Source organism: Rhinopithecus roxellana, chromosome 11 (genome assembly GCF_007565055.1).
Source record: "Rhinopithecus roxellana isolate Shanxi Qingling chromosome 11, ASM756505v1, whole genome shotgun sequence".
Lineage (NCBI taxonomy): Eukaryota > Metazoa > Chordata > Mammalia > Primates > Cercopithecidae > Rhinopithecus > Rhinopithecus roxellana.
This window is the reverse complement of record NC_044559.1, coordinates 138,499,261-138,512,088: the sequence shown is the minus strand read 5'-3', so window position 1 is coordinate 138,512,088 and position 12,828 is coordinate 138,499,261. Positions and strand designations below refer to the sequence as shown.

The window sequence follows — 12,828 nt, the reverse complement described above, 5'->3', positions numbered from 1 at the left end:
TAGGTTCAAGCAATTCTTCTGCCTCAACCTCCTGAGTAGCTGGGACTACAGGCGTGTGCCACCATGCCTAGCTAATTTTTGTATTTTTAGTAGAGACGGGGTTTCACCATGTTGGCCAGGATGGTCTCAATTTCTTGACCTCATGATCCACCCGCCTCAGCCTCCCGAAGTGCTGGGATTACAGGCAAGAGCCACTGCACCTGGCTATCTCATTAATTTTCAAAAAATATCTACAACTTAAAGCAAAATATAGTAAAACACCTCAAAATGCAGTCTGGAGACCAAGCACTATCTGCATCCAGACTTCCATGTGAGTGTGTGTGCACACATGCATGGGGGTATGTTTGCATGTGTGGACACTATATGCCCAAAGTTGAGTGCTTCAGACTCTCACATACATCTCCATACCATCTGCTTAGCTCTTTTTCGACCTGCACTGCTCCTGCCTCATCAATTTGTAGATATCCTGTTCCTCTGCATTTCTTTATTTGGCTTCAAATGTAGTCACTGGAAGTTGGACCCAAGAGAACAAAGGATATGAATTTCAAAGGGTCAGATTTTCAATTTCCTATTTAGTATTTCAGTTAAATTATGCCTAATATAACTTAAAAAAAAAAACTGGGGTGAACTGAAACTTCTCCCTCAAAATCACTTGATTCAAACTACAGGACATACTGACACTGTTCTAAATTCTATAGTCAGCTCATCTACCAACATTTTACGCACCTGGCTCAGCATTTAACCGGCAGCTGTTAAGGAATTCGGCTGAGAAATAGATATCAACATCACAGAAAAACATCAAGACCTCTCCCTTGTCCCAAGCTCGGGCACCCACATTTAGTCCTCGTCCACGATTAAATTCTTCATTCAATGAGACCAAGGTGTAATTGTGAAAATTAGACTCACTATGAGGAAAGCACACACAACAAATGATAAGTCCCACTTAAAGTTACCAACTTTCTTCCTTCAACACAGCTTACAAAATATGTTTTACACTTCAAATATTTGATTATATTGGTTCTACATTCACACAGGGAAAGAAAATCCCAGCTTCATGTGTATGATTATCATCAGGGAGAGATATTCACCAAATGCCCACATTTGAGGCACATTTTGGTGGTATGAGGCTCCAAAAGTGTTAAAGTGGCCACTGCCCTTTGGAATCTTAAACACCTTCTGGGGAGATGAAAAATACACAAATGGAAAAATAGCTGTAATGTCTGTTAATAAATAATGCATTCTAATTGGATAACACACACAAAGATCACTCTCCTCATGCATCTGTTGGGTTTTTGCCCACATGTCCCCTTATCAGAGGGATCCTCCCTAATACTACTTGAGAAGCAGCTCCGACCTCCCAGTCCTTCATCTCCATCCTCTTCCTCAGCTGTTTTCCTTTATATTGTCAGACATGTTTGTTCCAGTGTCTCTTCCACTCTATGGGAGCAGGGATTTTGTTTTGTTTGTTACTACGGACACAGTGTCCCCTGATAGAGTAGGAGTTCAATAAATAGTTGCTGAATGAATGAATGAACAGCAGTTCTAAAAAATACATCGCTCATGTCTGGAGTAGTTAGAAAAGATGTTAGAAGTGGAACGTGAGTTATGCCTTGGTTAAAATGTTGAATTCAGTGGTGAGTGTAAAGGTCATTCAAGAAAATTATTCCCAAAGGCAAAGAGGTAAGAATGTAGAAAGCATTTTAGAGAAAAGGGATCAGACAAATCAGATTGGTACAAAGGGACCCTAAAATGGGAACAGTGAGATAAGGGTCAAAGGAATCTTAAAATGGGAACAATGAGAGAAGAGTCAGACAGAAGAGTACCTCCCATGCAAGGTTAAAGAAATCGGTCAGTATCCTAATGGTAAAGAGAATCAGCAGGGCTTTTCTGCTAGGGCAGTGGTTCTCACAGTGAGGCCCCCAAACCCACAGCATCAGCTTCCCGTGGCAACATGCTAGAGAAGCAAACTCTTAGACTATACCCAGACCCACTGAATCAGATGCTAGGGCTGGAGCCAAGCCTCTACATTTTCACAAGTCCTCCTGGTAACTCTGGCACTGAAGTTGAAGAACCACTTACTGCAGCCTAATCAAAAAAGTAACATTTTAGGAGGATTATGCTTACAACAGTACAGAATGGGTAATGGAGAGATGGGAAAAAGGCTCAAATAGTACATGGAGTGGACTCCAAGTGCTCTGAGTGCCTAAGACTCCTTCCCCCATCTTAAGGACTATAAATCTCTCCTCTGTTGGGAAAACTGCCCACTGCCACCCCACATACTCAGCATCAAGTGGAGGCACTGATCAAAGAATACCCCTCACTCTCTGCCCACCCCAACCACAGTAATTTCTTAGGGGTGGGGACCAGGCTTAAGCTGGGCCAGTCCCAATACCCCCACCCCACCTGGCCATAGTGATTGGCTCAAGAGTGGGCAAAACGTTCTTCCCTGGGATTTTCTCAACTGGAGCTGGGAGAAAGCTCTTTCCTCTCTGATGGCAAAGCTGAGAAGATGTGAGCCCAGAGCCGCCAACAGTCATATCCCTCACCATGTGGAAGAAGCCAATCTGCAACAGGAGAATGAAGTCAACATGCAGAGAAAAACAGACAAGGAGACAAGAGAATTTTGATGGTATTCAAGTCTCTGGTTCCAATCCCTGAGAAACCAGAGCTGTTTTGATTTTCTTCCCCAAATTTGGTTGTAATAATCCCTTTATTTCTGGGAGGTATGCAAGATTCTTCAATACTGCTCCTATTTTCCTTAAGTGAGCTCAAGGTAGGTTTACACCATTTGCCACAGAAGTGTCTTGACAATACTTCAGTATTACCAGTGTGAGCTCGTGGCACTTAGTAGGTGATCTAAAAACACTAAGGAGGGAGAGGAAGGGAAGAAATGGAGGAATGGGGAGCCAGGGTTAGGGTGGTGGCAGTAGCAAGGAAGAGATACAGAAGAGGTCCTATGAAGTAAGTAGGAACTAACTAATTAGAGGTAATTGGAGGCAAAGAATAAGTAAAAGACTGTGGCTCTCAGAAGTCATGCCCAGGGGATGGTGAAAATGGTTTTACTCTGAACTGAAAGAGGGCCATCAGGAGGAGGAGCTGGTGTATGGAAGGGGAAGACAGTGAGTCGTGTCTATATATATCAAGGCTCTGAGAATCCCTGCAGGTCAGGGACTCAGATTCACCCATCTATGCCCACTCTTCTTCCAACTACCCCAGACTCCCAAGCAGTGTACCTGGAACACAGTGGGTAGGACTCAATGAATGTTAGTTGAATGATTTGAGAAGAACGGCTGATCAAATCTGGGCTCTTGGCAAATGGCCACAACTGGCAGAAAGGTAAAGAAGCAAGTAAAGGATATAGAGCTGGTGTTACCGGTTAGAGATGATGATCAACCTAATAGTTTACATTACATCATACTTACATTTACAAAATAGTTACATTTTACAAACATAAGAAGAACATTTTAAGATGGAAATACTGGTTAGGTTGTCAAAGGTAAAAAAGCAATGAAAAAGAATAACAGAAAAGAATTTGGCAGTTAAGTCGTATTTTTGGGCCCATGATTTAGAAAGAAAAAGACTGAGAAGCTAAATAATAATTAAGTACTAAGGGATTACTAATTCATCCATTCAAACCTCTGAGCATCTACTATGTGCCAAGTACTATATGACTTGCTTAGTTATGAACTACTGTCTTGTGATGTTGAGCTGTGAAAGGACAGAAATGTAATGGTAGCGGCTGGGCACTTCAGAGTTGAGTGGGAGTTTCTTAAGGATATGGGAGACCTTGGCACTGTTAGCAGGGGGAGAAGAAGGAGCCTGAGGAAATGGAAGGAAAGAAAGGTGACAAAAAAAGAGACAAGTTCAGAAGATGATTATGTCAAAGTGAAGGAATTAGATTTAAACAAAGGGAAAGCAGCAGCAAAAACACAGAAGGTGAGTGGGCCAGAGAGAGCATCCTGATCATGCCAAGCTGCCTGTAAGCAGTGAAGGGAAGTTGAGTCATGTAGGGTTGCATGTGAAATGAGGAACTTATCATCACCACAACCACCCACATGCTCAGCCAACTTTTAAATAATAGTTACTAAAAATTATTAACTCATTACATATCTGAAATTCTCTTTTAGCAATATTATATATCAAGGACTTCGCTGTGGATGTGGTTCACCAACCTTGTGACAGATTCTAGGATAGACTTGACTTTAGACAGTCCTTCTTTGCCAAAATATACCACTGTGAGATGAATCTTCTTGTCTTGATGAATACAAACATCCCTAACAGAAGTGAAAAATAAAGTTTATTCAAGAAAACACGAGGCACTATTTATTCAGAAAGCAACCACATGAAGCTTTAACAAGAAAATGAGGCATTACTGACACAGTAGTAAACATAAAAGTGGCAATACTGATGAATTATGGAAGGCACAAGATCTATGCCTGAATGGGTGCACCCCTTGGAGGGCCATGGAAGCAGTCTGACATTGTTGCCATATTTCAAAACATTTTTTGAACTTTTGCTTTTGGATTGCTTTCAGAAGCAAATCACAAGCTGTCCAAGGAAATAAACTCAATTGGTTCAAAACCAAATAAATAAATAGTGACCTTTTGGATTAAGAGTCATTTTGTCTTCAGACTGGCTAATTCCAAAAATTATAACTATCATTAAGGAATAATATTTGCCATGACTGAGATTACTTACTGTAAATAATGTGGCCTTTGAAAGTAATTCCAAGAAAGGCAATAAAAAAATGCTTTAGGAAATCAGATCTCATGTGAGCTATTTGGAACAGTAAATCTCACTTGGAAGTATGACTGCCAGACATTCAGTTGCAGAACAGTTTTAATTAACCTTTAAATCCAACAATTTCAATATGAGAAAAAAGACTAGGATCACAAAGCATTAAAACTAGTATATCGAAGTATCTAAAACATTAAAAATATTAAAGTATTAAAAACATGGAAACTGTTAAATCAAAAAGCAGCATTTTCCACAAACAGTTTTCATAATGTGTAGATAATTATTTAACCCTTCAGCATTTTAAAATATCCAAATTTGATAACATAAAAAAACCTTTGGCCGGGCGCGGTGGCTCAAGCCTGTAATCCCAGCACTTTGGGAGGCCGAGACGGGCGGATCACGAGGTCAGGGGATCGAGACCATCCTGGCTAACACGGTGAAACCCTGTCTCTACTAAAAATACAAAAACTAGCCGGGCAAGGTGGCGGGCGCCTGTAGTCCCAGCTACTCAGGAGGCTGAGGCAGGAGAATGGCGTAAACCCGGGAGGCGGAGCTTGCAGTGAGCTGAGATCCGGCCACTGCACTCCAGCCTGGGCGACAGAGCAAGACTCCGCCTCAAAAAAAAAATAATAAAAAAAAAATAAAAAAATAAAAAAATAAAAAAATAACCTTTAGAAATTCTCTGCTTTGCAAGATGAAATAACTTTCTCCAACTTTTAGTTTAATGTTTGTATTTCTAAATGTATTTCAGTTAAAAAACTGAAATCATTCTCAAGGGGATTTTCTTGTGAGACACCAGTATTCTATGTCTTGATTGGAGTGGTGGTTTGCGAGTGTGTACATTTGTCAAAAGACATTAAATCCCAGCCTGGACAACATGGCAAGACCCCCTCTCTACAAAGTTGTACAGAATAAAAAAGATGGCATGCACCTGTGGTCCCAGCTACTTGGGAGGCTGAGGCAGAGGATCACTTGAGCCCAGGAGGTTGAGGCTGCAGTGAACTATGCTCACTCCACTGCATCCTAGCCTGGGTGACAGAGTGAGACCCTGTCTCAAAAAAAAAAAAAAAAAAAAAAAGAGTCATGATACCTATATCCTTAAAATAGGTGGATTTTACTGCATGTAAATTATACCTTAGTAAAGTTGATTTTTTAAAAATTCAACTTGTCTTAAAATGAATTCACAATTATCAAGGCCATCAAATTTAGTTTCTAATAGGTGTCACTCAATTTATTTCATAGTTCAAATTGTCTGTAACACAATACACTACACATGCTTTAAAAAAAGAGAGAATATAAAAAAATAAAGTTCCCCTAAAGCCTATAAAATTATTCTAAGTAATTATAATCAGTGAAGATAAATTAAGGAAATCTGAGTAAAATGTGATTTTTTTAGGAGAATGTAGCTGAATCATAAAGCCCTGACAGTTACCTGAAGTTCTGCATAAACTGTACAAATGCTTCAGTTCTTTCAGCAAGTGGCACAATGATATTAATAACTGATCTAGTGATGTCAATCATCTCACTCTTCACTTTCATGAGAGGTCCAAAAGGGCGGAAGAGGGTCACATGTCTATATTCCATAAGGTCTGCTTTCTTAAAAAAGAGTTCATACTGCGTGCCCTTATCTCTCTCGGTGCGATAATAACCTAAAGGTTAGGAACAAAGACATCTCCATGTCAAAGTTTACAAATTCAATGGGAAGACAGATTTTACTCACTTAAACATCAAGATTATTAAACCAGACCTGCAGGATTTTCACCTATTTGTGAAAATATTTATCCCCACTGCACAGTCAGTAACAATTACTCCCTTAAAAGAAAAGGTTAAAAAAAAAGTTCACTGTTCTGTTCTTTTATTCAATCTATAAAATATACTATAAATGACAATTATTTCTTTTTACATATGACTTTTTAAAAATACTAAAGCCTATCAATATGGTAACCATGAAAGACATTACTTCTAGCAATATTAAAATCTAGACCCAAGCGTCAAAATTTCTATTGGTTTAGGTCAACTAAAAGAAATCTAGTGCCTTCATGTCAGTTATGTGATATAAAGAGTGCCATGTGGTCTCAATTTTGAGGACAGGGCCAATCTAGTGAAGGAGACAGAAAAATAGACAAATAATAACAATAGAGTACTATGTGATATATATATCTGTATATATATGTGTCTATACATACACACATATAAAATCACTGACTAGAGTGAAGTCAGACAAAGAAAAATTGGTACAGACATAAACACAGTGATTTGAGATGTCTTTGAGAGAAAAGCATGAGTATCTACAAGGCAGTCTGATTGTTTTTTTTTTTAGACGGAGTCTCACTCTGTCACCAGGCTGGAGTGCAGTGGTGCAATCTTGGCTCACTGCAACCTCCGCCTCCCAGGTTCAAACAATTCTTCTGCCTCAGCCTCCTGAGTAGCTGGGACTACAGGCATGCACCACCACGTGGCCTAGCTAATTTTTGTATTTTTAGTAGAGACGGGGTTTCACCATGTTGGCCAGGATGGTCTTGATCTCTTGACCTCATAATCTGCCCGCCTTGGCCTCCCAAAGGGCTGGAATTACAGGCGTGAGCCACCGTACCCAGTCGCAATCTGATTTTTAAGTGTGGCACTCAGGAGAGTGAAGGTTACACTTACAGATGTGTGAGCCACTCAGTCAATATCTGGGTATAAAAAGGTGAATAAATTAGACTTGGTCCCAACCCTCCTGAGGCTTACAGTTTAGTAGGAAGCACAAGCCAGGAAATGGTCAACGCCACATACTGTGACAAGCAGTATGAATGTACAGGTGAGAAAAGCACACAGAAGTACTGCTGTCTTAGACTTGAGGTTGCAGATGACTTCTCAGAAGAGTGATATCTGAGCTAAAGTCTAGAAGAGGGATAGGAATTAGTTGTCATCACTAATTATTAGTAATTACTCTCCCTGCAGTGGGCAAACAGTGGCACAGTAGAGGAAAGGTGAGGAACAGAATATGTTCCATGTAGAGAAAAATCCTGAAGTATCAGAATCCAAGGAGAGTTATAAGACAAAAGCAGGAGCTGCAGAATATAAAACTGGCACAGCTCCCTTTCTTTTTAGGTAGAGCTGATGTGAGGACATTTTACGCATGTTACTTAGTTATCTTATTTCCTCCGCAGCTTCCAATTCTGCCATAAGCTACAAACATACAGTGAGAAGACAAAAAGCTGAGCTTGCAGAAAAATCAGAAGAGTTTTGAGAAAAATAATCCATCAAAAATGGCAGGAAGTGACAGCAGAAAAAAGAGGAAGCCACAAGGAAAGGCAGCTGCAATGCCACTGCAAACCATAATGCCCTCCCTGATGGCCTCCAAAGGCCTCGGTGTATTATAATAATGCTACAGTGCAGCAAGTGATGGCCACGATGATTTGGAGTCAAAAAGTCTACATGTGCTATACCAGGGGTCCCTAACCCCCAGGCCACAGACCGCTACTGGTCCGCGGCCTGATGGGAACTAGGCGGCACAGCAAGAGGTGAGTGACAGGAGCCTGGCAAGCATTACCACCTGAGCTCCACCTCCTGTCAGATCAGTGGCTGCATTGGATTCTCAAAGGAACGCAAATTCTGTTGTGAACTGCGCATGCAAAGAATCTACACTGCACGCTCTTTATGAGAATCTAATGCCAGATGATCTGAGGTGGAACAGTTTCACCCCAAAACCATCCTCATCATCCCATGGAAAAACTGTCACCAATGAAACCAGTCCCTGTTGCCAAAAAGGCTGGGGACCACTGTGATACAAAGTCTATAGAATCAAGCAAAGAGAACTTTCAAGAAACATTTATTTTCAAAATGGTTTAAGTCAGCAATTAAATGTCTAGCAGTGAGTGTAAAGGTGTAAAGGAGATGGGTAGGGATACAGAATTATTACTGTTAATATCAACCAATAAGTATCTTAAATTTTATAGCAGTGTTCTTCAACCTCTGAGTCATATCCCATCTTGACACATAAAAATCCCATACCCTTTCTGAAATATGTATGAGGAAAAGAGATATTTCCTTACTTTTCCAAATGCCAAATATGCTTTTTAAATTATGTATGACCCCTTGTTCAGACAGGCACTTCTCCTTCCTCCAATACGAAAAATAGCTAAGAGTCTACTAATATTTTCTTTATCAAACCGTTTTCAAGTTTTGAGTCTTAGTTTACACATTTTTAAAAACATAAAAAACACCAAGATCAGATAAGTGTGTAATATAAATCATACACATGCAACAAGAGCTGTTTTATTCTATTTCCCTAGTCCTTATTCTCCAATTTTATTATGATCTCATTATACCTTTTTCCAAAAGGCCACTTAAAATTCTTGGTGGAATAAAGTGCGAAAACTTTAAGTGTTTTAATACTGTGGATAATGACTGACTTATGTTACCAGCATATAATTCTAGCATTTGTCTTACTAACATAATATTGACCAACGTATTTTTCACATTACCTTCTACGAAGTCATTTTCATTAAATATCAGTTTCTCTCCAAGTGGACCCTCCTCATCATCTTGTTCCTCATCTTCATCAGGATTATTAATGACCTCCAAGCCAGCTTCAATAACTTCCACCAATTCATCTCGTTTGTCTTTTCTAACTGGCTTTTCTTCAGGATGGCGAGTGAGACCCATTTCCAATTGAAATACTTTCATTAAGGTAAAACTTTCAAAGGGAATGACCCCATACTCACTGGGTAGTTTGGCCCCTATGCTAACTTCAGCTTTGTCAATTTGGGAATGAAGAAACTCTAAAAGATCACTAGGTGCTTGCTCTTTGTTGCTCTGATAGCCTACACCATTAGCCCCTACATTCTTTCTTTCTTGCAATGACCTCATCTTTTCACTCATTTCTTGTAATTCTTGTTTTAGTTGAGCAATTTGGCGTTTCAGACTGGTTGCCCTGGTCTGATAATGTTCTTCTTGTTCCTGTAGGAGGGCTTGATAATACTCTTTACCATAATTTTCCCCAACAACACCAGGAAGAGATGCATTTCCATCAGTCTGGGGGGCACATTCCAGGAGGTACATAAATAATACCAAACTGCAGAGCAAAGCGAGGCCCAACAGCAACCAGTGGGTCCGGGTGTGAAGAATCAGTCCTCTTCTAGACATTCTTATTAACGTGTATTTGCCTAACAAAATAAGCTCTTTGTGTGTTCATACCTTTAGTAAAAAGTCATCAAAAATTAAAAACAAAATCAGAATTTCCATAAAAGGTACCCAAATAATTCTGCCGTAGCTTTAAGTTTTTCTTTCTTCAGCAGTCATGACTACTTGCAGAAATGGGAAGTTATGTATACTTTCTGTATTGTTACCATGATATCCAGAATAAAGCAATCTGATATATAAAATCCATTATATTGGTAGTGATTTTTCTGAAAGACACAGATCAGAATCAATCAGAATTTTGTTCCCTTAAGGATATCAAATTTGTTTGTGGCTTCAGTGAACTTAGCTACGTGACTACTACATGCAGAGAACTATGAGAGGTATTAATATAATTTAGCATATTCGGTAAATACTGGGAGAATTTTTTTTTTTTTTTTTTTTTGAGATGGAGTCTCACTCTGTCACCCAGGCTGAAGCGCAGTGGCACGATCTTGGCTGACTGCAACCTCTGGCTCCTGGGTGCAAGTGATCCTTCCATCTCAGCTTCCCGAGTAGCTGGTACTACAGGCACCTGCCCACCACACCCAGCTAATTTTTGTATTTTTAGTAGAGACGAGGTTCCACCATGTTAGCCAGACTGGTCCTGACCTCAGGTGATCTGCCTGTCTTCGCCTCCAAAAGCGCTGGGATTACAGGTGTGAGCCACTAAGCCTGGCCTGGGAGAATTTTTAAAAATACCTGGCCGGGCGCGGTGGCTCAAGCCTGTAATCCCAGCACTTTGGGAGGCCGAGATGGGCGGATCACAAGGTCAGGAGATCAAGACCATCCTGGCTAACACGGTGAAACCCCGTCTCTACTAAAAAATACAAAAAACTAGCAGGGTGAGGTGGCGGGCGCCTGTAGTCGCAGCTACTCGGGAGGCTGAGGCAGGAGAATGGTGTAAACCGGGGAGGCGGAGCTTGCAGTGAGCTGAGATTCGGCCACTGCACTCCAGCCTGGGCGACAGAGCGAGACTCCACCTCAAAAAAAAAAAAAAAAAAAAACCTTACAAAACAATAAATTATGTATAATACTTTTAACTAGTATGTCTACACGGCTATAACTTGAGTCAAAGAAACATTAAAATTACGTTCAGCATAGTCTGTATTACATATATTCTACTATTCTCTAATTTTTTGAAAATTATATTGCCTATAACTCTTTATTAACATAGTATTTCAATTACCGCACCATTTCCCAACTAAAGGTTATGACCATTTGGGAACTGAGTTTATAGAAATTGTTTCTGTTATAGTAATAATGATTTACTGGGGAGATATTTTCTTCCAGTTTATTCAACTCAAGCATTCTACCTCATTAATTTCTACTGCTCAGCTCAGCCAATCTAGAAGCCTTAAAATTAAGTGGGGGAAAACAATTTCATAAGCTCACAGACATCTGAAAAACACATTAAGAAAACATTTTTATATCCAATGTCCTCCAGTAGATTATTTGCACATTAGATCACATAATTTTTCCACTGTATTATGCATCAATAGATTTCCTACAAGTCTAGAAAGGTTTGGAGTCTATACAAAGAAAAAACATGAAGAATTTAATCATCCTTATCAGCAGAGAAAAAAATTCAAAAACCATTTATACATTTATAAAATTACATGCCATCGTTCATGCCACAACCAGTTGTGCAAACTCCTCCATGTCTTTAATGATTCTTAACTCTAGAAATAGAGGTTTAACTTAGGACAAGGGAGGCAAGGAGGCCTCCACTGCAAAGAGAACTTCCATCCTAACAAAGTGCTTGTTGAGAAGGATAATGTGATATGACAGCAGGCTTTTAACAGTAATGGTTTTCTCACTGCAGCAAAACCTGGAAGATCACTACAGATTATCAGTCCTAGCCACTTTTTTAATGAGTAGAAAAACCTGGATGCTTTCTGTGGCAAATGCTGCAATATATTTTTTTGTTGTTGTTTTTTTTTTTTTTGGTAACATGTCTGTATAAAACACAGGACAGATGAAAACTTCTTATGGCCAATATACCACAAATAATGGTCTTAACTCTCCTTAGTCATTTATTATTTTAGTAAACCAAATGATAACCAAGTATCTTGGAAAATTTAGTTCACTACAAGGGAGTTTTTTTTTTTTTTTTGAGACGCAGTCTGGCTCTGTCGCCCAGGCTGGAGTGCAGTGGCCGGATCTCAGCTCACTGCAAGCTCCGCCTCCCGGGTTTACGCCATTCTCCTGCCTCAGCCTCCCGAGTAGCTGGGACTACAGGCGCCTGCCACCTCGCCCGGCTAGTTTTTTGTATTTTTTTAGTAGAGACAGGGTTTCACCGTGTTAGCCAGGATGGTCTCGATCTCCTGACCTAGTGATCCGCCCGTCTCGGCCTCCCAAAGTGCTGGGATTACAGGCTTGAGCCACCGCGCCCGGCCTGTTTTTTTTTTTTTTTTTTTTGAGACGGAGTCTGGCTCTGTCGTCCAGGCTGGAAAGCAGTGGCGCGATCTCAGCTCACTGCAAGCTCCACCTCCCGGGTTCGTGCCATTCTCCTGCCTCAGCCTCCCGAATAGCTGGGACTACAGGTGCCCGCCACCACGCCCGCCTAATTTTTGTATTTTTAGTAGAGACAGGGTTTCACCGTGGTCTCGATCTCGTGACCTCGTGATCCGCCTACCTCGGCCTCCCAAAGTGCTGGGATTACAGGCATGAGCCACAGCGCCCGGCCAAATGGAGTCTTTTACTATGACAGCATCTCTCTTACTGATTATAAATCTTGTTTGAGTGATGTAGAGAAAAACAGAAAAAAATAGTTGGCTTTAAGAAATACTATCTAATTAAAAAATAAGAACACGAAACTAATATTATTTCCAGGACTTAACCATACCTCAAAACCATAATCCCTAGCATAAGAAAACACTTGAATTTCAAAACCTAGCAGTATCTGTTTTAACTATTATTACTAGT

At 40.2% G+C, this 12,828-nt stretch overlaps 1 protein-coding gene across 5 annotated transcripts in view; it reads right to left on the bottom strand.

Moving 5' to 3' along the window:
• The window catches only part of CSGALNACT2 (chondroitin sulfate N-acetylgalactosaminyltransferase 2), a 45,782-nt gene that overhangs the window by 18,893 nt on the left and 14,061 nt on the right, over positions 1 to 12,828 (bottom strand). For 2 of the 5 annotated variants that reach the window (XM_010352975.2, XM_030940617.1), the window contains exons 2-5: positions 9,207 to 10,130; positions 6,170 to 6,386; positions 4,173 to 4,274; positions 727 to 905 (exon numbers count right to left, since the gene is read on the bottom strand). In XM_010352975.2, coding sequence (XP_010351277.2) covers positions 727 to 905; positions 4,173 to 4,274; positions 6,170 to 6,386; positions 9,207 to 9,867 — 1,159 coding nt within the window. In that variant the 5' untranslated portion in view covers positions 9,868 to 10,130. The other 3 variants (XM_030940618.1, XM_030940620.1, XM_030940619.1) reach the window with 2 other exon arrangements.